Below are 22,266 nucleotides of genomic sequence, written 5' to 3'. Positions count from 1 at the left end.
TTCCTCTTACTCTGGTCTATTTCCCTCTGGCCCTCTGCACCCCATGACTTGAACTGGGTTGCTTACCTAATGTCTTTACTATAGTGCCGCTTGTCAAGTTGCTCTGGAGATGGTGCTCATTTTTCTGTGGCTCCTTCCTTCACAGTAGCAGGCATATTCCACAACTGGATGTGGGGAAGGAGGAGAAAGGCTGGCTGCCTGCATGTCACCCAGACACATGTGTAAGTGTGTGTGCGAGCATGCATGTGTGTGTGTACACATTGAGAGGCAATTATCACAATGTGAGGAGGTGAGACTTTCTGTCAGAACACAAGTGAGATCTCCTGGTGCTTGTGCAGAATCAGGTACCACACTGACACTGCTGAGCCAGCCCCCCTCATTCTCCTGCATTCTCCTGCTACACAAATCTTGGCTAGCTCAAACTTCCCCTTTATTTTGAAGTGGCTATTAAAGCTTCAGGATAGAGAGTGGTGGCAGGAAGGACCAACCATGGCAGAGTGAGAGTCATGGCTGACTCTCTGGGGCCTCTGGAGGGTGGGGGGAAGGGTGGTCCAAAGCCACAACTCTTACCAGGGGCCACATTTGAAATTTATTTCCTTGCTTTCAAGGGTGCTTGCCAGTTTACGCATGGTTTCAGTTATCCAAATTATTAAAATAATGGACATTTAACAGTCGAAGACCCTTTTATCACTGCCTTTATTGGGAGGTGCTTCTAGAGTCCATTGTGAGGAGAAAGCAAAGTGTCAGAGGAACAGGGAAACAGAAGACAGCCTGGGCAAGGCACCCGCAGGTGCGTGAAGGAATTCTAGCAAGCAGGAATGGGGGGAGGGGAGATAACGTGCTCCATCACAGAGCCACAGATGGGATTGCCTGAGAACATCCTTCCGGAATGTTCCCTCCTGGGCTCGGAGGGAAAGATGCCGAGTGCCCATCTGCAGCATCTGTGCTGAAAGAGGCTGTAATTCCCACTCCATCTAAGGTGCTGCAGGCCTCCCAATGATTTCCAGGACAGGGTGCACCAGCCTCCAGGCAAAATCCAGCTGACTGCTGATCAGAGCCCTCCCTCAGCTGCCAGGGCTTCTGTCTGCTCCTCAGAGAGCACAGGTGCTGGCTGTCCATGGCACTTCCTTTCCTCCCCAGGCAAAGCCTTCCAGGTCTGAAGTACCAACAGAGCAGAGCTAGGGAGGGATGAAAGAGGCCCAAGGGCAGCCTCCATCTCACTGAGCCTTTGCTAACTTGACATGGATGGGGGCCAGGGGCCGATGGTCTTCGCAGTGAGCAGGAGCTGCCGTGGGCAATACTTGGGTGATTTTTGGTAAAGGCTGCTTTTCCCATTCACCCTAGAGAGAAAAGGGAGATTATAAGGGTCTGGAAGTGCTTACTATAAGGCCAGCTAGCAATATGTCCCACCCTACTTGGAAAACACTAGGAATGGAATAAACTAGGCATTGATTTATATAGTTGCAGGTGCAAAGCACACCAACCCCATCCCTGGAACCTGTAGAATATCTGCTGGGCACTGGCTGAGCTCTGGAGACCCAGCAACCCTTCCTCTCTCCACATAGATAGAACTCCTGACAGACAATCACAAATACTGGTGAGGAGAATCACATGCATGGGAAATGCATCTTGCATATGGTTTAATAATAGGTGGTCCCTGACTCAATGAGAGTCCTAGTAGACACTTCCCCTCCCACTTAAGGATGAGCCAGAGTCTGCTGCAGCTGCCAAAAAAGCCAATGCAGTCCTAGGCTGCATTAACAGAGAGAGAGCATCAAATTCATGTGAAGTGGATAGCATCGCTTTATTCTGCACTGGTGAGAATACTATGAGAGTACTATGTCCAGAATACAGAACAACCAAGTTGGAAGGGACCTTGAAGGTCTTCCAGTCTAACATCCTGCTCAAGCAGGAGACCCTAGACCAGTGGTTCTCAACCTTTCTAATGCCGTGACCCCATAATACAGTTCCCCATGTTGTGGTGACCCCCAAGTGGGTGTGGCCACCAATAAGAGGGAATAGGACAGCTAGGGAAAAGGGAAAAAAATGGCGGACAGCATGATTTGGCGACCCCCGTGAAATGGTCATTCGACCCCAAATGGGGTCCCGACCCACAGGTTGAGAACCACTGCCCTAGACCATTCTGGACAAATGACTCTCTAACCTCTTCTTAAAAATCTCCAGTGATGAAGCACCCACAACTTCTGAAGGCAAGCTATTCCACCCATTAATTGTTCTCACTGTCAGGAAGTTTCTCTTTAATTCTAAGTCTGATCTCTCTTTGATAAGTTCTACCCATTGCTTCTTGTCCTGCCCTCAGGTGCTTTGGAGAATAGGCTATTCTCCTTTTCTTTGTGGCAGCCCTCAAAATATTGGAAGACTGCTGTCATATCGTCCTCTAGTTTTTTTTTCTTCATTAGACTACTAGTACAGTCATGTGGCTTGTCAACAGTAGGGGTGTGGTTGTCTCCTTGGTAGTTCCTTGGTTAGGGCATTGTTTTTTGCCTGATTGTTTGGTGTCAATCCCTGCTTATCTGGGTATAGGCTGCTGGAGACAACTTGTTCTGATCTTTTTGTTTCCCTCTTAGCTTTTTGATTGTCTCTTTTGAATGGCTTGTAAATATGGTGTTCTATAGATGGTGATTTGTCTGAATGCCCAGCTTCCAGAAAGGCCCTAGTGGGTTTGGTCTTAGCTTGGTCTAGGATGCTCACAAGTTTCCAGTGGAAACTCTCTCTCACACAAGACAGGAACACAATTTCTTTTGCTCAGAGTGACAAGAATTCTAAAAATTCCAGATTTAAAGGAGCCTCATTTCAATCTTCTGAAAGTTCTCCTTTCACCCCTAAGCAGCCTCCACCTCTCACAAGCTTGAGAGACTCCCCGTTTGTGGGCAAGGCAGGGGCAGGCAAGAGCCCATACAGGACCAGCCCCATCCCAGTCAAAAGAGTCCATCCAGGCTCCTCCACGAGAGGCCAGACTCAGCCCCCGGCCAAGTGATCAGCAGAGCCCTCCAGCACCAGCCATGCTTGCCCAAGATGCCCCAGGTTTTCCCAGAAGGCGTTCCTACCGGAAACCGGATAGCCGAGGATTTATTGCAGTGCATGGAAATTGGAGCAGAGTCGTAAAGGGCTCTCAGAACCTGTCTGCTGAATGAGTTCCAAGAGACTGAAGAAAACTGCCTTGTGACTGAGGCCTCTGGGCACGTGCAGATGTCTTCATCATTGAATCTACCAGAGGAGAAATGCTGTGCATCAGGAATGGGAAAATGGAGAGGGGGGGGGAGAGGTTCCCAACTGCAAGAGCAAAGAATACAGGAGCATTTTAAAAAGGGTCTGCAGTTTTTAGTGTGTTTTGGTCTGTGTGTTTCTCAATGGTATGGGGGAGATAAGGAACCTATTTATAAATTTCAAAGGACCTATTTATAAAATTCCCTGTAATGTGCAAAGAAGATGAGGGGGAGGAAGAGGTACATCTAAGGCAGAGTAAGCCAATCCCAGGGTTGCGTGGCATCCTCATTCGTCTACAGGGAGTTTTCAAGTATTCCTCCTCTGGCTGTTATTTCCAGTGCAATCATTCTGCAGATTTTCCTCCGGCACCCCTGGGCCACAGTTGGAAGCATTGGGACCCCCCCCACCCCCAGGCCTGTACCCGGCAGAGCCAGAGGGGCAGAGGAAGCTGGGCCTCAGAAGAGGCTACCCTCTCCTGGTTTCTCCAGACAAGCCCTCACACACCCTCACGTCCTCTGGGGCTCAAGGAGGGAGCCACGCGGGTTGGGGACCACGCAGAAGACCTGCCGTTCTTTGCCCTGCCGGGACAGCATCTACTAGTTTGTAATCAGCCCTGCTGTCAGAATCCAATTATATTTCATCTTTAGTTGTCAAACATAGAAAACCCCAATTCTGCCTTCTCTGGATTCTGCCATTAGAGGGAGAGAAGGGGGAGAACAAAGGGGCTTTATGGCCCTGACTTCCTTCAGTAGACTTCTAAGGAACTGAATGTGTGTATTGCAAAAGAACTAACCATAAGAATGGGGCCGTTTTCCTTTCATGTAGTTTCTTTGAAGTCTCCATCCAGCCAGGCAGTAATGAAAAGGGGGTGGAAGTGTAATGCCTGAGACTGTCGCTGAAAGAGGGGGTTGATTGGGTGGGGCTACTGGGGAACCCCTTAAAACCTTGAATGGGAGAGCTTGGACCCCAAGTCCTGTCTAGAACGCCTGCAACCATTTTCTTAAGAATAAAGGATGCCTGTTGGAAGAATTATTCCAAGAGTTCTGTCTTCTTAAGATGCAAACTGGGGCGGGTCCTTACACCTGCTTTTAATGGTGTTCGTATTCATAGATCACAAAGAGGGTCTCATAATGCCGAGGTCCAGCAGTGTCTGCCCCGCAGAGGTCAGGATTTCCCAGTGAGCCTCTCTGCAGCCGTCACCATCTCCAGCAGGAGAGAACCGGCCAAGCAGGCAGGCTCTGCCGGCCAAGCTGCCAGAGGGACGAGGAAGGTCCCCAGCCCCCCCCCCTCCTAGCCCCGTTCCAGATCAGCTGCCCCTCCAGGAAGCCCTCATTCCCTCCTCGGTCTGCGGTCAGAGACATCCTTAGGAACCCCCCCAACTTCCTTCTTTCCTTGGCAAAAGCCGCAGTGGCGGCAGCATCTTAAAAACATTATTATCCCCTACCTGGGATGTCCGAGTGCTGCTGCTGCTGCTGCCCCTGAGGTGGATTTAGGGGCAACAGGGCAGTCCATGCCAGTCCCTGCATCGCATTACCTGTCCAGAAGCTGAAAATAGCGGTGCAGGTATCCCGGGTCAATAGCACTTTTGCACAGCTCCAGCTGTGTCTGGGGGTAGTAATGGACGTAGTTCACACACATCTCTTCCATGATTCCAAATCCTCCCTGCATAAAAGGGAAGTGAAGCTCCTCAGCAGTTCCCACACACAGAAACCCCCCCCCCCATGTCCCTCTCACTCATCTCCTTTGCCTCCATTTTGCCTGCTCCATCTTTCAGCCCACAGCCGGGACTATGGGTGCAAATCAATGCTGATGCAAATTCCCTGCTTGCATAGTGATTTATTTTCCTAGTTTGGCCAGTATTGGCCACCTGGAGAATGGAAGCCCACTCCCAATCTCTGGCAGTGCTGCCTTCCCCTTGGCTTTAAGCTGCCAGGCTCCTTCCGTGCATTCCCAGAAAAGCAACCGAGTTTGGCAGACGGCAGCAGACACAGAGGTGGCTGTGTCTGAGGGATCTTGGACAAAAGGATCAAAACTACCTCCTGTTCTCTCTCGGGTTCTGCCATTCTTCTGGGGGAAGGGAGCTACGGTGTATTTCCTTTGCTTGTTTCCTTGCTCTGTTCTCTTTGATGTTTCTTCCTTGGGGTGAGAATGGGATGTGCCTCTGGCCACCTACCTTATATCTGGGCATGGAAGAAGAGTCTTGGAAACAGTGCCTTATTGCTCCATTCCCCCAACATTTTCACACCTATGGATTGGCATATTTGATCCCTCCAGATGGACAGTTAGGTGGGGTTTCCATTGACACTTTTGACTATTGATTCGCACAGGAAACCCTCAGATCCTGCCTGTCAACACCTTCCAATAAAAGTTCCTTTTGAAATGATGCCCATTTCAAGAGTTCTGCTTTCTTGGGAGGCTTCATCGAGGCAGGTAAGGACACTCCTGCCTTCCTGCAAACTCCAGGGGCATCAGGCGCTGAGCTAGCTGCTGACCCTGAGACCTCTTTTGTCTGCTCTGCTCCAAGGGCGGCCGGGTGCAGAGGAGACCCTCAGGGGCTCTTTTCCAGGCCCTCTTCAGCCCTGGCTGTCGGGAGGCCGGGGAATGGTGTTGGGGAGCTAATGCAAAGGGAGTGTTTCCTATGCTGCTTCAATCTAATAACACTCTAATATGAGCTAACACCATGACAGGACTAGCAAAGAGCCAGTGCAATCTGAGGTACTATTTCTGAATTCTGCTTTATGCCTGCATGTCCATATTTTACAAATCATAAAATGTAAAGGGCTGCAAAGGAGATCATCTGTTCCAACCTCACCCTGCTGGGAAAGAGAGCCCATGGTAGAACAACCTGAATACCAGAAGCACTCAAATTAATTCATGGATGACCAGATAAGGACCGTGAGAGGAACAGAAAGGCCAAAGGCATAGAGCAGAGGAGAGAGGAAGGAAAGGAATATAGGCAATCCTTGCTTAATAATGCTAAGTGGGACTGGAAACTGTCACTAAGTGATGCAGTCATAAGTTGAAAACCATGTGATTGTCGTCAAGTGAGGACTGCAGGAGTTATTAAGCAGGGACGTTGTGACATACGTTGTCATGACTAGTGACAGCTTTTCCATTGACTTTGCCAGTTGGAATCCAGCAGGGAAGATTACAATCACTCGGAATGTCCTAACTGTGAGCCGGGCACAGGTGCCTGGGTCGCAATCAAGTGACCGTGAGGGAATCTGCCAAGGATGGAAGCACATGGGCCGGTTTTAACTTCCACTATTCAGCATTATTGAACTGTTGAGGAGTGAGTGGTCATTATGCTAGGACCATCTGTAACTATCATTCTGGAATTGTCAGAATCCAATTATATTTCATCTTTAATTATCAAATATAGAAACTCCCAATTCTGCCTTCTCTGGATTCTGCCATCAGAGGGAGAGAAGGGGGAGAACAAAGGGGCTTTATGGCCCTCACTTCCTTCAGTAGACTTCTAAGGAGCTGAATGCTGAATGTGTGTTTATTGTAACATCAAAGCGTTAGCACTAGAGGACCTTACAAAGAAGGGTATTTGCCTTTCAGGTAGTTATCTGAAGTCTCCATCCAGACGGAAGAAAGAAGAAAGGGGGTGGAATTGTGATACTTGAAACTATCACTGGAAGGGGGGTTGATTGGGTGGGACTACTGGGGAACCCCTTAAAACCTTGAATGGGAGAGCTTGGACCCCAAGTCCTGTCTAGCATGCCTGCAACCATTTTCTCTTAATAAAGGATTCCTGTTGGAAGAATTATTCCAAGAGTTCTGTCTTCTTAAGATGCAAAGTGGGGTGGGTCCTTACAGGAATGGTTACTTGGAATAACAGTTTTAAGGCTCTGGAGGCTAACAGGAAGATCAGTTGAGGAGTTGGGGGGGGGGTTCTAGTGGACCGGACGACCATCCTTCTGAGCTCCTGCAGGTGAGCCTAAAGCAGTGGTTCTCAACCTGTGGGTCGGGACCCCATTTGGGGTCGAATGACCATTTCATGGGGGTCGCCAAACAACGCTGTCCGCCATTTTTTTCCTTTTTCCCTAGCTGTCCTACTCCCTCTTATTGGTGGCCACACCCACTTGGGGGTCACCACAACATGGGGAACTGTATTATGGGGTCACGGCATTAGAAAGGTTGAGAACCACTGGCCTAAAGGCTTCTCTCAATCGGTGGCTTCTGACTTTAGTCTCAGGACAGCATTTCAGAAGTAGCTTAGCACAAAATTCATGAAAGCTGATTACTGGAAGGGAGTTCCACAGCCTCTGATCAGAAAAGGGCAAAATACGCATTTGAGACTGCCTCCAGCTTCCAGCCCAACTCACCACCGTTGCCTCACTCCTGTCTTCAGTGTTGTACATGCAGGTGGTCCTCAGCACATCGCCCTATGACAGCAAGCAGGCAGGCTTGTTCAGATACAGGAGGGCATCTAAAGAAAGCAGGGCCTCTATTCTGCACTACCAGATGTGTGTTGCTGCTGCTGCTGCTGCTGCTAATGGGGCTGCCCTTGTGGGTCTGCTCCAGGGGTGCCCAGCTGCAGAAGCTCTGTCCCCAAGGGAAGGGTATACTGGCCATTGGACCTCAGAGCATAGAGGAAGGGCCAGTCTGCAAGAGCCCAGGCCCTGCGCTTGGTGCACTCATCTCAATCTCCCACAGGGCCCAATGCAGGCATTAAGTGGGCTGGGGAGGAAGAAAGGGCACCTAGAGCAGCAGCCTTTCCCTCCGGCTGCTCTGGCCAATGCCCCCCTTCCTCACAATGCATCAGCCCATAAATGAAGATCCAGGGCAAGAGGTGAGGGCCATGGGCGCTGAAGACCAAGAGAGCCCATCTGCCCTGTGGAGAACCCTGACAGCCCTGGGAGAGCCTCCAGGCCCAGATAGCCCCACTCCTGTCTGCTGGCCTGGTGTCCCACCCAGCACCTCCTTCCCCACATCCACCCCTCCTGCCCAGGGATGGCTGAGTTTCACATCAGCGTAAGAAGGCAGCCCATTTTGGTTTCTAGTTAGGCTACTTTTTCTCCGGGAAAGAAGGGCGATTCCGAGGGTGCTTTTCCAAAGCGGAGAAGCGCTTGCTTACCGGGTAGACAGAGACCACCTTCTTCAGCATGCGGATCTCCTGAAGAAAGAGGGAGGGGCAGGAAAGGTTGGGGGCATTGGCAAAAAAAGGGGCAATGGGGAAAGCAGGAAATAAGACGCTGTTGCCTTCAAATGTACCTCTCCCCTTGGTTAGTTCTCGATGTATTAATCAGATTGGTATCCCGTCACAATCCTAAAAGATGCTCAGCAGTTGACAAGCACCAATCAAACAAGCTGTTATCCCAATGCAGGGCATTGCATCCCCCAAAAGTCCCCCCCCCAAAAGCTCTGCTTCCTCTCTTTCTTTCACTGGAGGCCAGATCACATTGGAGATGGGGGGGGGGGTGCCAACGGGAGGCCATTCCACAGTGCTGTCTCCCCCCATGGAAAAATGCTTCTGGCTGGGAGGCAGCAAGAGTGAGGGGAGCCCTTGCAGAAAGAAGCCATCACAGCTCTCAAATGCAGCTCCAACCTCAGCCCAAAGCATCTGCCCCTGAGGCACCAGGTCAACCTCCAAGCGGCTTGTCTCCTGCCCCAAAGCCAGAGCAATGGAGGAGACTTCGCTTTGGAGAAAGACCCCAACCTATCAGGGGGGAGCCAGATCTCCTGGCCTCTGAGGGACCCTGCAGCAGGTCATGGGGTTTTGGCATCGGTACGGCCAGCACGGAGGTCCTGGCACAAGAGGGGGCTCTAATGGATCAGGAGCTGCTTGCAAAGCAGCTGCAAAAATGGCCTTTGGCTTTTGAGGTTCCTTTATAATTTCGGTTTATAACAAATATCGTTGGGGAGGGGGCCTCACCATGGCTGTCCTGATGCAATTACATTTCTTTCTGCAACCCTCCTTTGCTGCCTGGCTCCCCAGCCTGCTGCCCCTCATTTCCACCTTTGCCCCCCCCCAACCCCCCCGCTGGAGGAAGCAAAGAAGGAGGAAGCATATCAGCCCCTTCAGAAAAGTCACAAGAGAACTCAGCTACACGGCAGCAGCCCCTTTGCGGCCTCAACCATCCTTCGACCCTGTCCCGACTCCCTGGGGGCTCTCTGGGCCAAGGCTGCTTTTTCTTGGGGTGGGCTGGGCCTTCCCACGGCTACTTTCAGGAGGGGAGGGAGTTTCTCTTCTGCCTGCAGCAGAGACACATCCTCCAGTGAGAGGGAAGGCTACGATGCTTTCTTGGCACCCCCCCCCCCATTTACCTGGAAGTGGGGGCTGTAGTGCCTGTCCCTGCTGACAATCTCCCAGTCTCTCCCTTCGCGGGACAGCATGGTCACCACGCTCCTCCCGGCCAGGTGGGTGTGGAGCTGAGAAGCAAAGATGTGAATCCCAGCAGGTGGCAAAGCCTGCAGAGAGGAGGCGGAGGAAGTGAGAACCCTGCCCTGGGGGGGGGGGGAGTGGGCAGGAAGCCAACCCTGGGACCCTCTGAGAAAGGGGCATGGGAGGTGGGGACCCTGCCTGATGGGCCCAGGGTGGGCTGCGTGGAAAGGCACCGCTGCTGCTTCTCAGTGTGCCCTTTGGGGAAAGCGTTAGGCTGGCTCTGCTTGTCCTCTGCTGAATGTCATCCAGGATCAGAAGCAAAGTTTGTGCTCTGGAGCCCCCGCATTGCTTCAGCTCCTTCATGAAGCAGCCACGGCTTCCTAGGAGGCCTGTCAATCCTCCAGCAATAATGGCAGGCCAGGCCAGGCCAGCGGGAACTGACAGGCAAGTAGAGCCCTGTACTTTTAGGGCAGCCATAAGCTGAGGATGGGACACTCGAATGGGGCTCCCACCAGGCTCTGCTATGGGGTGGGCAGAGATGGGTCCCCCTTTAGAGATTCCCAGCTCCTCCCTTTCCCCAAATGGGAAGCTTTGCTGGTGGTGGGGGGGGATGTCACTGCTGCCTGTGTGGATGGGAATGCAGTGGAGGTCTCCTCTGCTGTTGACCAGCGTTTCCATGTCAATCGGTCTTTTTAACCCAATTCCTGTATTGGGGAATTTGGATGCCATTCAGAGTCAGTCTGACTGAAGAGGTGATGATTGAGAAAGGAAAGAGGAAAGAAGGAAGGAAGGAAGGCGGGCGGGAGGGAGGGAGGGAGGGAGGGAGGGAAGGAAGGAAGGAAGGAAGGAAGGAAGGAAGGAAGGAGGGAGGGAGGGAGGGAGGGAAGGAAGGAAGGAAGGCAGGCGGGAGGGAGGGAGGGAGGGAAGGAGGGAGGGAGGGAGGGAGGGAAGGAGGGAAGGAAGGAAGGAGGTGGGGAAGAGCTGCAGGCCACGTCTCCCCTCCCCCCCCAAAAAACAGTAGCTTCTCCACTGTAAAAGAAAAGAGAAAGGATGGCTCCCTCAGCCCAAGATCTCCAGGGTTAGGAAAGCAGCCTAAGAGAGTGGCAGAGGCCTCACCAGCTGGGTGCACTTGTCCGAGCAGTAGCCGGTGAGGGAGAAATGGCTTTCGCCAGGGGGAATCGCCATCACCGGCGTGTAGACCAGGCCCAGCTCCATGATTCCCGCGTCATACTGTCGGAGGGAGGCCGTGTAATGGAGTCGGATCCCGGACGAGTCATGGCGGCCTGGGAAGAGGCAAGGGAGGGGGGGTTGCACAAAGCCCTTTTCTGCTCAGGAATGGGCACCCCCTTCATCCCAAGGAAGGCCCCAGAGAATCCAGCAGGTCCCAGTTACATTTTGGGCACAATCCCGAGCCCCCCCCCCAGCCCATTGCTGATGCTCAGCAGGAGCGCATGGAGAGCTGCTGAAGACCTCCCCCAAATTACTCATAAATAATCCTAAAGATGCCATGCAACCTCCGACTCCCGTTTGCCATCTACCTCGCATGGTATCTGGAGCTGGGAGAGGCTGCCCTGCTTTTCCTCTCCTTGAGTCTCTTGTCCGGGGCCTGGAAATTACAGCAGCCCTTTTGCCCCGGGAGCATGCACCCTTCTGGGCCCTGGCAGTGCCCAATGGCTGATCCTATACGCCAAGCAATCTGTCCCTCCAGTCCTTTGGTGACTGCACTGTCCCATGAGAAGCGTGGGACTCCCAGGGTGGAAGCAAGGCCAGCGCCGAAGGCAAGGGACTTTTTGTGGGCCTTCTCCAAGGGTGGGGTGGATAGATGGTCCCCCTGCCAACTTCTGGCATGCTCTGACCTCCTTGCAAAGGGCCTCCATCCACACCTCTTGCCTGAGAAATAAGCAAAGGCAGGGTGCTTGTTCAGTTTGAAGGGAAATGGGTTCCCTCCTGGTTTTCAGGGGGTGCCCCCATGAGAAAGTCCCATCCTGCACCAACTTGGGAAACAAGGGCTGGGGGAAGATAAGCGCAGAGGTCTCCTTGAAGCCTGAAACGCCTTCTTCAAACCACCCCAGGGTGAGCAGGGTACTAGAAAGGAGAGGGAAAGACAGCCCCCCCCCCTGCAGGTTCTGCCCTGAAAGATCAGCCGGTTCTGCAACGAGACAGCTAGCAGTCCCTTCAGATCAGAGGAGGGTCTGGTTCCAGGATGGGCCTTTGGCAGGGAATGCTCCATGAGGACCCCAAGTCCTCCTCACCATGGCTACCCTACTGCCATCCAGCTGCATCACCCCTTGCCTGCTTGTCAGAGGTAGGCAACCAGAAGGGGTGAGTGGAAGGTGAGTTCCGATGAGGCTGATGGAAACTGCCAGATCCGATCAGCAGCTCAGCCTTCCAGAGCCACATTGGTTTCCTTCATCTCTCACACAGGAGAAGAGCACTCCTCTGCATCCAACCTAAACGGGGAGTTCAGATCACTTGGGGGTTTCACCCCAGATTTCCCCAGAAGAGGAAAGGGTAAAAGGCCATCCACCAGTGGAATCAACTACCTCAAGATGCACTGCTTTGGCTTTACAGCATGGGGGGGGGAGGAGGAGGGAGCTTCCAGTTCTGATCCAGGCAGCTGCCCATAAACTGGGGGGGGGGGCAGGAATCCGCTGGGAGCTCTTAGGAGCAGCCAGCTGTGGGGAGACCTCATGGCATCCAATGGAGAGGGTTGCTATGGCCAGGCAAGCAAACCTTGATTTGGAGGCTGGGAAAGTGGAGGTTGCTGTCCTCTTCTACCGGCCACATTGCTGGTGGCTATCAGAGCAGCACTATCGTCCCAGGAGGCCCTGGGGCTGCAGCCAGAGACAGCTCCTGGCTGGCTTCTTCTTCTGAAGCCCACCTCCTGGGTTGCCCTTCAGCACATCAAGGTCCAAGAATGACAGGGGACCTTATGGATGGAAAGGAAAGCCCCCCATTCTCCAAAGCTGGCTTGCCTCCCAGCCCTTGGTACGAAATACGACTGAAGCGCCGCACAGATGCTGTACTTGTCTAAAATTACCCTTGAAGAGCCAAGGAACAGAACTCTGAGTTTATGTAAATGCAGCCCCTCCTTGCTTCCTTTTTTAAACCTGCCAGCTGTCAAAACAAGGCAGTGCAAACAAGGGTGCTGAGTTAGCTGGGGGGGCTCCTTCCCAAGCCAGTGAAAGGCAGCAGGGACGGGGGAGCTTTCTCAAGGGGGAGGGGGTAGCAGGGGCCCCTCTGGAGGTCTGGACTCATCTGCAGAGTGACTGGTGTGGCCCTTTCTCAGCTGCAAGCTGGCCAGATGCTCTTTCATTCTCTTTGGGGGAGGCAGGAGGGGGCGATCCTGGGTACAAGGCCCATCAGGCAAGCCCTGGCAGGGGAAGAGGCAGCCCAAAACACGAATGGTGAGAAGGCTGCCTTGTTCCTCCTGATCAAGACCAGTCCCAAAGAAAGCCTCTGCTGGTCCTCTCCAAGACCCCCCTCCCTCCCTCCCTCCCCTCCGTTCTCTTTCTGATCCCCAAAGCCTCCAGTGGCCAGCCCACGTCTGCTGTGTCTCGCTCACCTTCAAACTGCAGGGGATTATGGTAGTGGACTTCCAGGCGCAAATATTTGGAGGAGCTGGAACCCCCAAAGGCTAGCCCTGCGTCTTCAGGATAGTAAAAGGCCTGGACGAAGAGAGAGGAAGGTATCACGGTTATCCTTGGTGGAACTGGTTCTCTTCATCAGCTCAGCCTGGTCCTTCTCTGGGGACATCAGACCAAAGGTCCCCCAATATTTCTAGCCAGGCTATTATCAAAGGGTGGGATGGTTTGCAACAGCATTTGGGGTTCAAGCCCTTGCCCCCCCCCCCGGGCTGCTGCTTTACCACCTCGCTCAGACCCTCCAAACCTCCAGAAAGGAGCTCCAGGGCTCAGAGAATCTAAGGAGCCCAGAAGAGGCTGTTTTAGAACGGAGACCCAATGGCCCCATTCCAAGAGCCTCCTGCCCTGAAAGCCAGCTAGGGTATTTTGAAATAGGACTTTGCCAATGCTTGGACCGCTCTCCATTGACCCAAACCCCGACCCCACAGAACCCCCCTGGAACAAGGGAGCAAGCAAAGCTATTTTCCAGAGACAAGGGGGCAAGCAGTCCTGGTGACTCCTGGTGGGAGAGGCAGATCACATCTTCTTAATTCAAAATGTTCCTGGAGGCCAGGATGGCTGATTTGGGGCAGAAAACAGCCCTGACATCTCCTGAAGCATTGTCTGAGAACAGAGGAACTAGGGGGGCTTCCCATCCAGATCCTTCTCCATATGCCCCCCAGCTCTTGGTTAAGCCCTCCTGTCTATCATGACGGGGGGGGGGGGACACGAGGCTCACCTGTGCACCCATCGCCCAGGCAGCCAAGACATGTCGACAGAAATCCAGGTGCTGCGGCTTCATCTTGGAATGGCAGGGGCCACTGTAGTGTGGGAAGGTCGGGAAGCGGGGGCTGCACTGGAAGACCTCCATGTGGTGGACCAGGGCTTCGTTCCCGCCTGTGACCACCGGTTCATACTGAGGGGGAAGGGGAGAGGTGGTGACCCCCAAGCCCTGCAGCTTTGCATCTGCTATTGATGGAAGAAGCAAACTCTCTACTTTGTCTCTTTAAAGGCAGACGATTTGGGATCGATAAAAGGACCCCCATTGGGGTCCTCTGCAAAGAGGGTTCTCCTTAATCTCAAACTGAACCAGGTGGAGTGTTAGCATTGCTCTCTTGCTCTGAAAATGGAAAATGGTCTTCCACTGACTGTGATGAGGGGAACCTGCTCTTCCCTCCAGCTAGATGTGAAGAAATACCACAGTTGACTGAGTTAGCCCTATCTCCTGAGTTCACACAATACGCTAGCTAGATTCTCAGAACCCCCAGTCAGAATTAAACTCAGGCAAAATCCTCCATTCCCATGATATGTGATGCCCAAACTAAAATGGTCCAGTTCACTCAGCATGCTGGGACAATGTGGAATCCCAGGCAAGGGAAGTGCCCTCTCCCCCTGCAGAGGCAGATGCCCCTCCCCCTCCTCAAGGCTGAAGGAACAGAGGGACAAGCCGGGATCCACCTGTCCTTCCTTTGCACAACACAGAAGAATACTTTTGGAGCTAAATCGCCAGATGATGATGGTGGTGATGGTGGTGGTGGTGGTGGTGATGATGATGATGATGATGATGACGACGACGATGATTAGTACTTCAACCAGGGGAGAAGTTCACTACATTTGAAACGGGCTTTGCAAAGCTCTCATTTAATCTAACACAGTGTTTCTCAACCTTGACACTTTTAAGGCATGTGGACTTCAACTCCCAGAATTCCACAGCCAGCATTGCTGGCTGTGGAATTCTGAGAGTTGAAGTCCACATGCCTTAAAAGTGTCAAGGTTGAGAAACACTGATTAACAGGTGGAAGACATCTTTGCTGAAAGCTGGAAAAAGGGGAAATGATACCACCATATTTTTTGGACCTTACAATCTTGATTGAGTGTGATGCTGGCTGTACAGATGGGAGTCAATGGGGATGATTGCAATCCTAATTAGTGGATATTTTGCATGAGATGGCCTGGATTCAGGAAGAATCGGTCCCCTGCAAAGCACATTGGGAGGACTTTAACTCGAATCTGTGAGGGAGGAAGAAAAGGGGGAGGCGGGGGCCAGTCCTTCTACTCACCATGACAATGTGATGCTTTTCAAAACCATCTGGAAGTTCAGTCATGAAACACCAGTACGTGGTCTCCTGGTGGGGAATGGTCACATCTGGGACTCGGATCTCCATGGTCTTTAGGTCCCCAGGCAGTGGGGGAACTTTGATTTTGGGCTTCAGAAGTTGCACCCGCTGCACTCCCTTCCGGAGCAGAGCAGAAACGTTGATGGCTTGGAGAGATGGAGATGGTTTCTCCAAAATGCCGTAAATGAGATGCACAGTTCCGTCCTGGAAGGGAAGTCACCAAGCCCTTTATCTCGGTGCCACCAAGGATAAGGCTGGCTGCCCTGATTTAGGTGGGCTTCATTGCTGACCAGCAGCGACTCAGAGGGTGGTGAGCACAGCACAAAACATCGTGGGCTGTTCCCTGACACCACTAGATGACATCACCAGGGCCCGCTGCCTTAGAAGAGTGAGGAAAATCCTTAGGGACGACTCACACCCTGGTTGGCACTTCTTTACTCTCCCACCATCGGGCAGGAGATATAGAAGCATAGCCAGCCGCACCAACAGGCTGAAGAACAGTTTCTACCCCTGGGCTGTCAGACTCCTGAATGGGAAATAACTCCATGTATGATAGGCTTGCGGGGCCAACGCGTTGTGCAATAAGTTCATGTGGTGTAATAAGATGGTGTGTTGTTGTCACTGTGAATTGTGTTGGGGGGTGCACGAAAGGAGGCTTAGCCAATCTCATTGTACACATGTTGTACTTTGACAATAAAGGTTGACTTGACTTGATTTGATTAGAAAGCAAGCAGTGGGCACCATGTGTGGGACTCTGAAATGGCTTCCTTGGGTTAGAGCAGTGTTTCTCAACCTTGACCATTTTAAGGCATGTGGACTTCAACTCCCAGAATTCCACAGCCAGCATTGCTGGCTGTGGAATTCTGGGAGTTGAAGTCCACATGCCTTAAAATGGTCAAGGTTGAGAAACACTGGGTTTGAGGATGATCAGACCCTAAGGCTGACAGAAGGGCTAATTTAAAAAGGGAGCAGCATTCTCTGTAAGAGATGCCATCGTGGAAAGAGCACATCACTGAAAATAATTCCCAGCAGAGTCTAGACAGACACCTTAAGACTACATCTTACAACAGGCAAGGCGAGGTAGTAGCTGCCAATTAAGCCACAGCACAATCCATCGGTCTGCTTTTGACCACACAGCTCCATAAGGATGAATCTCTTAAACGACAGATTTCTATTATTATTCTGACTGTATGTTTGCCGTAGAATACCCTTACATTTGAGTCCAACAGTTTCTCTTAACTGAAATTAAAATACTGAAGCCATATGAGCACATAGAAATTACAACTTAAATTGTAAACTTTCAACAATGTTCTTAACTTTAAGAAAATTCTAGCAGCATCGCTCTTCAGATTTTTCTAAAATTTTAGGTCAGTTGGGCTTGAGATCCATTAGCTTGCTTGGTCTCAACATGGGGGACCTTTCTAGATTTAGGCTGTTATTGGTGTTTTGATGGCATAATATCAGTTGCTTATATATTGAATTATTTAATATTTAATATTTTTACAATATTTATAGCTTACTCAATCCTCAAACAAACCCCCCCTCACTAAAACATATCACAGAAAAATCCAGTACATCAAAGGCATCATTCACGCAACCTGTGCTGCTTTGCTCTACAGATATTTCTAGTTTAGCAACTGCCTTGTTTACTGACTCTTCATAGTTTCAATGGTGATGAAGAAATAACTGCAACCAGTTCTCACAGTTGTGGTTTTGCTTAGCAACTGCTTTGCTTATCCGAACTGTAACAGGACTATCTGTTTTGTTGGGGCCATCCATATCTGGAGGTGGGGGAGGTATTCCTTAAAGAGGGGCCACTATTAAAAAAGTCTATTCCCTCTCCAAGCCCTAACAAAGCATTGTGTGAACAATGCCACAGAATTCAGGACTACAGCATCTTTCTCCCCAATATTACAAGATCTGGGCTGCTTTTGGCTGCCAGGAGCCCCGTTAGGTGGACGCGAAGGGTCAATAGTTTGGAAGGTCAACATACAAGAGACACCCACGTAAGCCATTCTGGGAAAGCCAAGAAACTGGTTTTTTAAAAAAATAGGAAAAGGGAGGTTTAAAACTAATGTTCAGCAATACAGACTTGAGGTTTTGATTTCCATTTTCAAAACATAAAACTAGATTGTGCAAAACAAAGCATTTTCAGGATATTCTGCTTCCCTCCCTACATTATTCTCTTCAGATTTAGAACAGTTCTTTCTCAAAATTGTTTCTGAAGCAGAAGATTCTACCTCAATCAGATAATCCTTTGGATCACAGGTGACAAAGGGCCTCTTGAAGAGGAGGGACAGCCCCCCACCAATTCTCTGTGCCCCCAGAAGCTGGTAGTTCTGCTGGGTGTCCATGTGCAGCTGTGTGTCTTGGTCACTCCAGGTGTCCTACAGGTGAAGCAAAACAACGTTTGTGTTTCAGAGAACAGAGATCGAAAGGGCATTGTGACCCAGTTGAAGCATCCAGCCTTGGATTTACACTTGGTGAGGCCCTAAGCTAAAGAAAGCTTGGAGTGCCCTTGTTAAAAATTTCAAAATTAAGAATATAAGTAACAATGAACTTGTTTGCCAAATTGGAATATGGATATTCTGAAATTTTGTGAGGTTCTAAGTTGTAGCTTCTTTAACCCTTATTGAGATTTAGCCCTAAATCCAGGGCTGAATATTGCTTTTGGCGAGCAGGTTCCACCTTCCCTACTTAGCTTGGAATCGCCTCATTCCTTTTTTGGGTATTAACAAGATGAGCAAAATATGTCTTTGGGATGTCTCTATACATACAAGGAACACATTTCATACAGAATGCCAATTCAAGACCAGGCTCAAATAAATACCAGAGCCAAGCTTCTGGCCCTGGGGCTGGCTGGGCCTGGACCAGGCTCGCTTGGCATTTCTTGGGCTGTGGGGCCAGCGGGAATCCCATGGAGGTTTTCCTTGTAAGCACCAAGTTAGAAGCGACAACAGATGGCAGCTAGAGAGGAGCTATGCTCCTCAATGTTCGAATGGGGTTGAGTCATCCCTCTGTTTTTCTGCAAGAATTCTGAAGCATTTCTTTACATACATCAAGTTGGGGTTGAGGCTGAAGCCAAAGAAGGCTAGAATCTGTTCTGAGATCAGGCCTAATAGGCTATTTATGAGATGGGACAATTCATCCAGTAGAATCAGGCATGAGGGATGGAGGCAAAAAGACCAGCAACCCACCTCAGTTGCATCAGCAGAGCTCAAACATGGCTGAACAATCTCTAAGCATCCCTGCTTGCAATCTGGAGCTTCTACGTGCATCATGAAATAAGATGAAAGTCTCCAGGATGAACACATGCCTCTACTGCTGCTGGTGTGAATCACCCCCCCCTTTCTTGCTAATGACAGGTGTCACTCAGAAAGACACTCAAGGAAGCCCAAGAGAGGCAAGGGAAGCACGCTTCTGCAAAAACTCTGCTGTGGGACTCATCTGGGCATGACCCACACTGCTGTGGGGTTACTCTTAGCCTAGAGAAGCTTAGTATTTAGGCATCAGTAGTAGACATCAAGGTCTTCTTTTAGCAATTTTTCATACCTCAATATTTGATTTTTTTGAAGTAAATGTTCTCTTTTTCTTTTAAACAACTCTGTTTCCAAAGCATATTTTAGCAGGGGTTCTGAGTCCTGCCACACTGAAACCACCAGCAGCCCCACTCATTGGATCTCCGAGTTGGTGTCTCAGGTGAAGTAAGCCTCCTTGTTGTGAGGCTCATCTACCAAAGACCCCAGGTTTTAAATTAAGAGTGGGCTCTTGTGGTCGTGTGTGTGTGTGTGTGTGTGTGTGTGTGTGTGTGTGTGTGTGTGTGTGTGTGTACTATGATCTTTGAATCTGACACTTCTCCAGCCCATCATGCAATTTCCCCGACCTTTTGAATTTGTTCTGGGTGGGGATTTTTGCTGCCTTGTTGTCCTTCTGATGGTGTCCCACCTTCCTAACCTTGGGATATTGTCATGACAACAGTCATGACAACAGCTGGTCAGAAAAAGGCCCTTTCAGTAGGGCAATTGGGCCTCATTTTTGCTAGGGAAGCGCCCAGGCTCACCTGGGGCATCTCACATTATGGGGTTCAGGGGTTCCCCTCAGAGGGAGGGACAGGTGAGCCTGCAGGGGCACCTGGGAAACATCCCCCCCAAAGGGCTTTTCCCAAGCTTGCATGGCCTATAGTTTAGCTCTTCAATGTGCAACCAAAATGATCTAGCTAGAATAAGAGGCAAAGGAATCAAGAATGCCAAATTCATGCTAAAAGATAAAAACCCAAAAATCTGGTTTCAATTATGGTTAAAAAAAATAAAAATTAGCTAAACCAAACCTAAAATAATAACAGATATTAACATCAGATACATTCAGTGAAGTTTTAATATTAGCCTACTCAAACACAGACTGTTCCTTGGCTCATGGCTTCAGACATAGCGGACTTAGAATCATAGAGTCCTAGGGCTGGAAGGGACCTTGCAGGTCTTCTACTCCAACCCCCTGCCCAAGATACGAGACAAATGGCTGCCCAATCTTTTCTTGAAAACCTCCAGTGAGGTGCCCAATTGTAGGACCTTACTTTTCACACTACAGGACTGGATAGGGCCCTTTCTTTCATCTGTCAAGCTCCTTCAGAATCTTGAATATCTTCCAAAATGTCGGCTTGTTGTCATCTGCACATTTGATAAGTAACCTTTCTATCCCCTCATCTATAGCTAGATCTTCTCAATGCCTGTTTCCTGATCTGATCTGATCCCCCCCCCCAAGTTCATCCAGCCAGTGACCAATGAAGGAACTAGCCCTGGAGATACAGAAGCAAGGCTCCATCTTCCTTGGACACTCTTCTTGGAACCCAAAAACCATTTCTCATCAGTACCGACAGAGATCCCAATACCAGAAGGAAGCCCCTGGGTCTGAGTTTGGCAGAGGAACCGTTTCCCTGCTTACCCACCGCAAAATAGAACTGGAGCCCATCGCTCCATAGGACAGCCAGATCTGCCTCCTGAAATCCTCCACGGTCTGACATGCCAAAGAGAAAGCCATATTTCACCTCCTTGGCCATGATCTGGAAATGCACCTCTTCCAGGTGGTAGCTGATGTTCCAGGAGAGCTCCAGGAGGCCTTGAGGGTCCAGGGGTACCTTGAATGGGAAGTTCTCTCTTGGCTCTGTGCCTTGGAGGGCCACCACCAGGAGGACCAGGAAGACGGCAAGCAGCGAGAAGTACATGGATGCCGCTTCCCGGACCCTGAGCACCAGACAGGCTGCTCCCTTTGGCCTCCTCCCAGAGCTTGGCATTCTGGCCAGCAAGAGTCATGCGGCCATCGGCTCTTCCCATTTATAAAGAGACCTTCCTAGCAACTGGCTCGGTAATTCCCCTTAATTACATTTGGTGGGTGGAAAATCAGATTGTGCCACTGAGCAGCCCTGCCTGTGTCCTCCCCCTCCTCCTCCCCCCACCTGGCCCAGGCGCTTGTCGCTCTCTGCTTCTCTCTAATTGCCTTTAATTGTTTGTGGACATCGTTAGTGGGAATTTAACTGGACTGGATAGGTTTTTTTTTCCTTTTTTAATGTCCTTTTAATGCTTTTTGAAAGGCTGGCCTGGAAGTTGATTTGTCTCCCAATCCGGCATGCATTTTGTTTCTCTTTTTTTCTGCTGTTCTCTTCCCTCCTCCAAAATGGAGCCAGAGATGAGACTTTGTGGGAACTGCTGAGTGGCCAGAAAATCTCACCCAGGTGTACCAACAGGAAAAAAAAAAGGTTGGGGTCTCTTCCCAAAGCCCAGAGACCCACCCTTGTGCTAAGCCCCAATGCCCCAGGATTCGCAATTGCCCCTCTCGGATGCAGGCGGACATGAAAGGCAGCAGCTACAAAATATGTTGTGTCCATGCAGAAGCAAATTTCTGACTGCCTTCAGCATTAAATTCCTTCAGTTCTTGATCCTGCATGACATGCTTATCACACTTCTGGAATACATGCATCTGGAGGGAGAATCCGCCAAGAGGAAAGGTGTGCGCCTAGCCCAGAGTTCAAAGGAGCCGTTACAGCTTCTTGACTTCAATTGCACAAAAAGGGTAGTTGCTGGAAGCATTCATTTCTCACTGAGGGAAACTAAAGCTGGATCTTCTCTGACTTCACCATCCCAACATGACACTTTAGGCCACAGTGTCTCTTGGTGGCCATCCAGCCCTAGCCATCGCTCCCTTCTGGGTCCTTGAAAGAGGGCTCAGCACCTAAGTTAGCCCATGTGAGGTACCTCAGTTTAAAACTTGTTGCAACAAAGCCATCAAAGAACAATGACAACAACAACCCTAACCCAAGGTGACATGTAAGTTATGAGTACAATTTTACTGGGACTGAAGCCCTTTCGAATCATCCTTTCTCCATAGCAAGACTCTGCACTGTGGAGTAGAGTTTCCTCTAGAGTAAAACAACAGCCTGGGACTGTTCGCCTTGCTGAGCGAAACCGAATAATTTGCTTCTGCTCCCTTTGATTGCTATGTTTGCTTCAGTTGCAGCATGTTCTTTTGCTGACTTTCTAGACTCTGGAGATTTTTTAAAATTATTATTATTTTGATGTTAGTGAAACCACCTCCTCCGAAAGCATCTCTGTGTAGGAGAAGAAACCAATATTACATAATCACTGGGTATTGTGTGGTTTGCTCAGCTGAAGCCCGAATAGATCAGTCCATACTTCTCAAAGCTCTGGGAAACCTGGTACTGCAGGAGATATATATTGTGTGTGTGTGTGTCTGTGTGTCTGTGTGTGTGTGTCTGTGTGTCTGTGTCTGTGTTTATGTCTGTGTCTGTGTTTATGCTGATGATGATAATAATGTTGCTGGGGCTGAGGTTGAGGCTTGTTTCAGGACAGATCACTGGTGTCCTGAAGTTCTTAACTGGTGGATGTTGTTGTGAGTTTGTGGAAGTGTTATCATCCTAGTACTGGTGATGTTTGGGTAATGAAATATCTGTAAG

The 22,266-nt window shown here is 50.3% G+C and overlaps 1 protein-coding gene across 3 annotated transcripts; it reads right to left on the bottom strand.

Annotated features, from left to right (window-relative positions):
- Positions 1–687: 687 nt before the first annotated feature.
- On the bottom strand, positions 688–20,623 carry DBH (dopamine beta-hydroxylase). Of its 3 annotated transcripts, none has more exons than XM_039357902.1 (12): positions 20,245–20,623; positions 17,543–17,689; positions 15,246–15,506; positions 13,925–14,101; positions 13,128–13,230; positions 10,679–10,845; positions 9,505–9,648; positions 8,315–8,353; positions 7,563–7,622; positions 4,763–4,890; positions 3,069–3,228; positions 688–1,340 (listed from the first exon to the last, which is right to left on the bottom strand). In XM_039357902.1, exons 1-12 carry the CDS (start codon positions 20,587–20,589, stop codon positions 1,218–1,220), a joined length of 1,854 nt encoding a protein of 617 aa, XP_039213836.1. In that variant the 5' UTR covers positions 20,590–20,623; the 3' UTR covers positions 688–1,217. The 3 variants fall into 3 exon arrangements, with proteins under 3 accessions (XP_039213836.1, XP_039213837.1, XP_039213838.1); XM_039357903.1 differs by having other exon boundaries at positions 20,371–20,623; XM_039357904.1 differs by lacking the exon at positions 9,505–9,648.
- Between the last annotated feature and the right edge of the window lie 1,643 nt (positions 20,624–22,266).

Source organism: Crotalus tigris, unplaced genomic scaffold, assembly GCF_016545835.1.
Source record: "Crotalus tigris isolate CLP2741 ecotype Arizona unplaced genomic scaffold, ASM1654583v1 scf7180000018958.179846, whole genome shotgun sequence".
NCBI lineage: Eukaryota > Metazoa > Chordata > Lepidosauria > Squamata > Viperidae > Crotalus > Crotalus tigris.
The sequence above is the reverse complement of the archived record's forward strand: the minus strand, read 5'-3'. Positions and strand labels throughout refer to the sequence as shown.

Excerpts from the sequence above, each read along its gene's own strand:
- DBH (XM_039357902.1), bottom strand. The coding sequence starts at position 20,589 with ATGCCAAGCTCTGGGAGGAGGCCAAAGGGAGCAGCCTGTCTGGTGCTC. Across the intron at positions 13,231-13,924 it reads CCTGGGCGATGGGTGCACAG|GCCTTTTACTATCCTGAAGA; the intron begins GTGAGCCTCGTG and ends CTCTTCGTCCAG. Across the intron at positions 9,649-10,678 it reads CGGACAAGTGCACCCAGCTG|GCTTTGCCACCTGCTGGGAT; the intron begins GTGAGGCCTCTG and ends TCCTCTCTGCAG.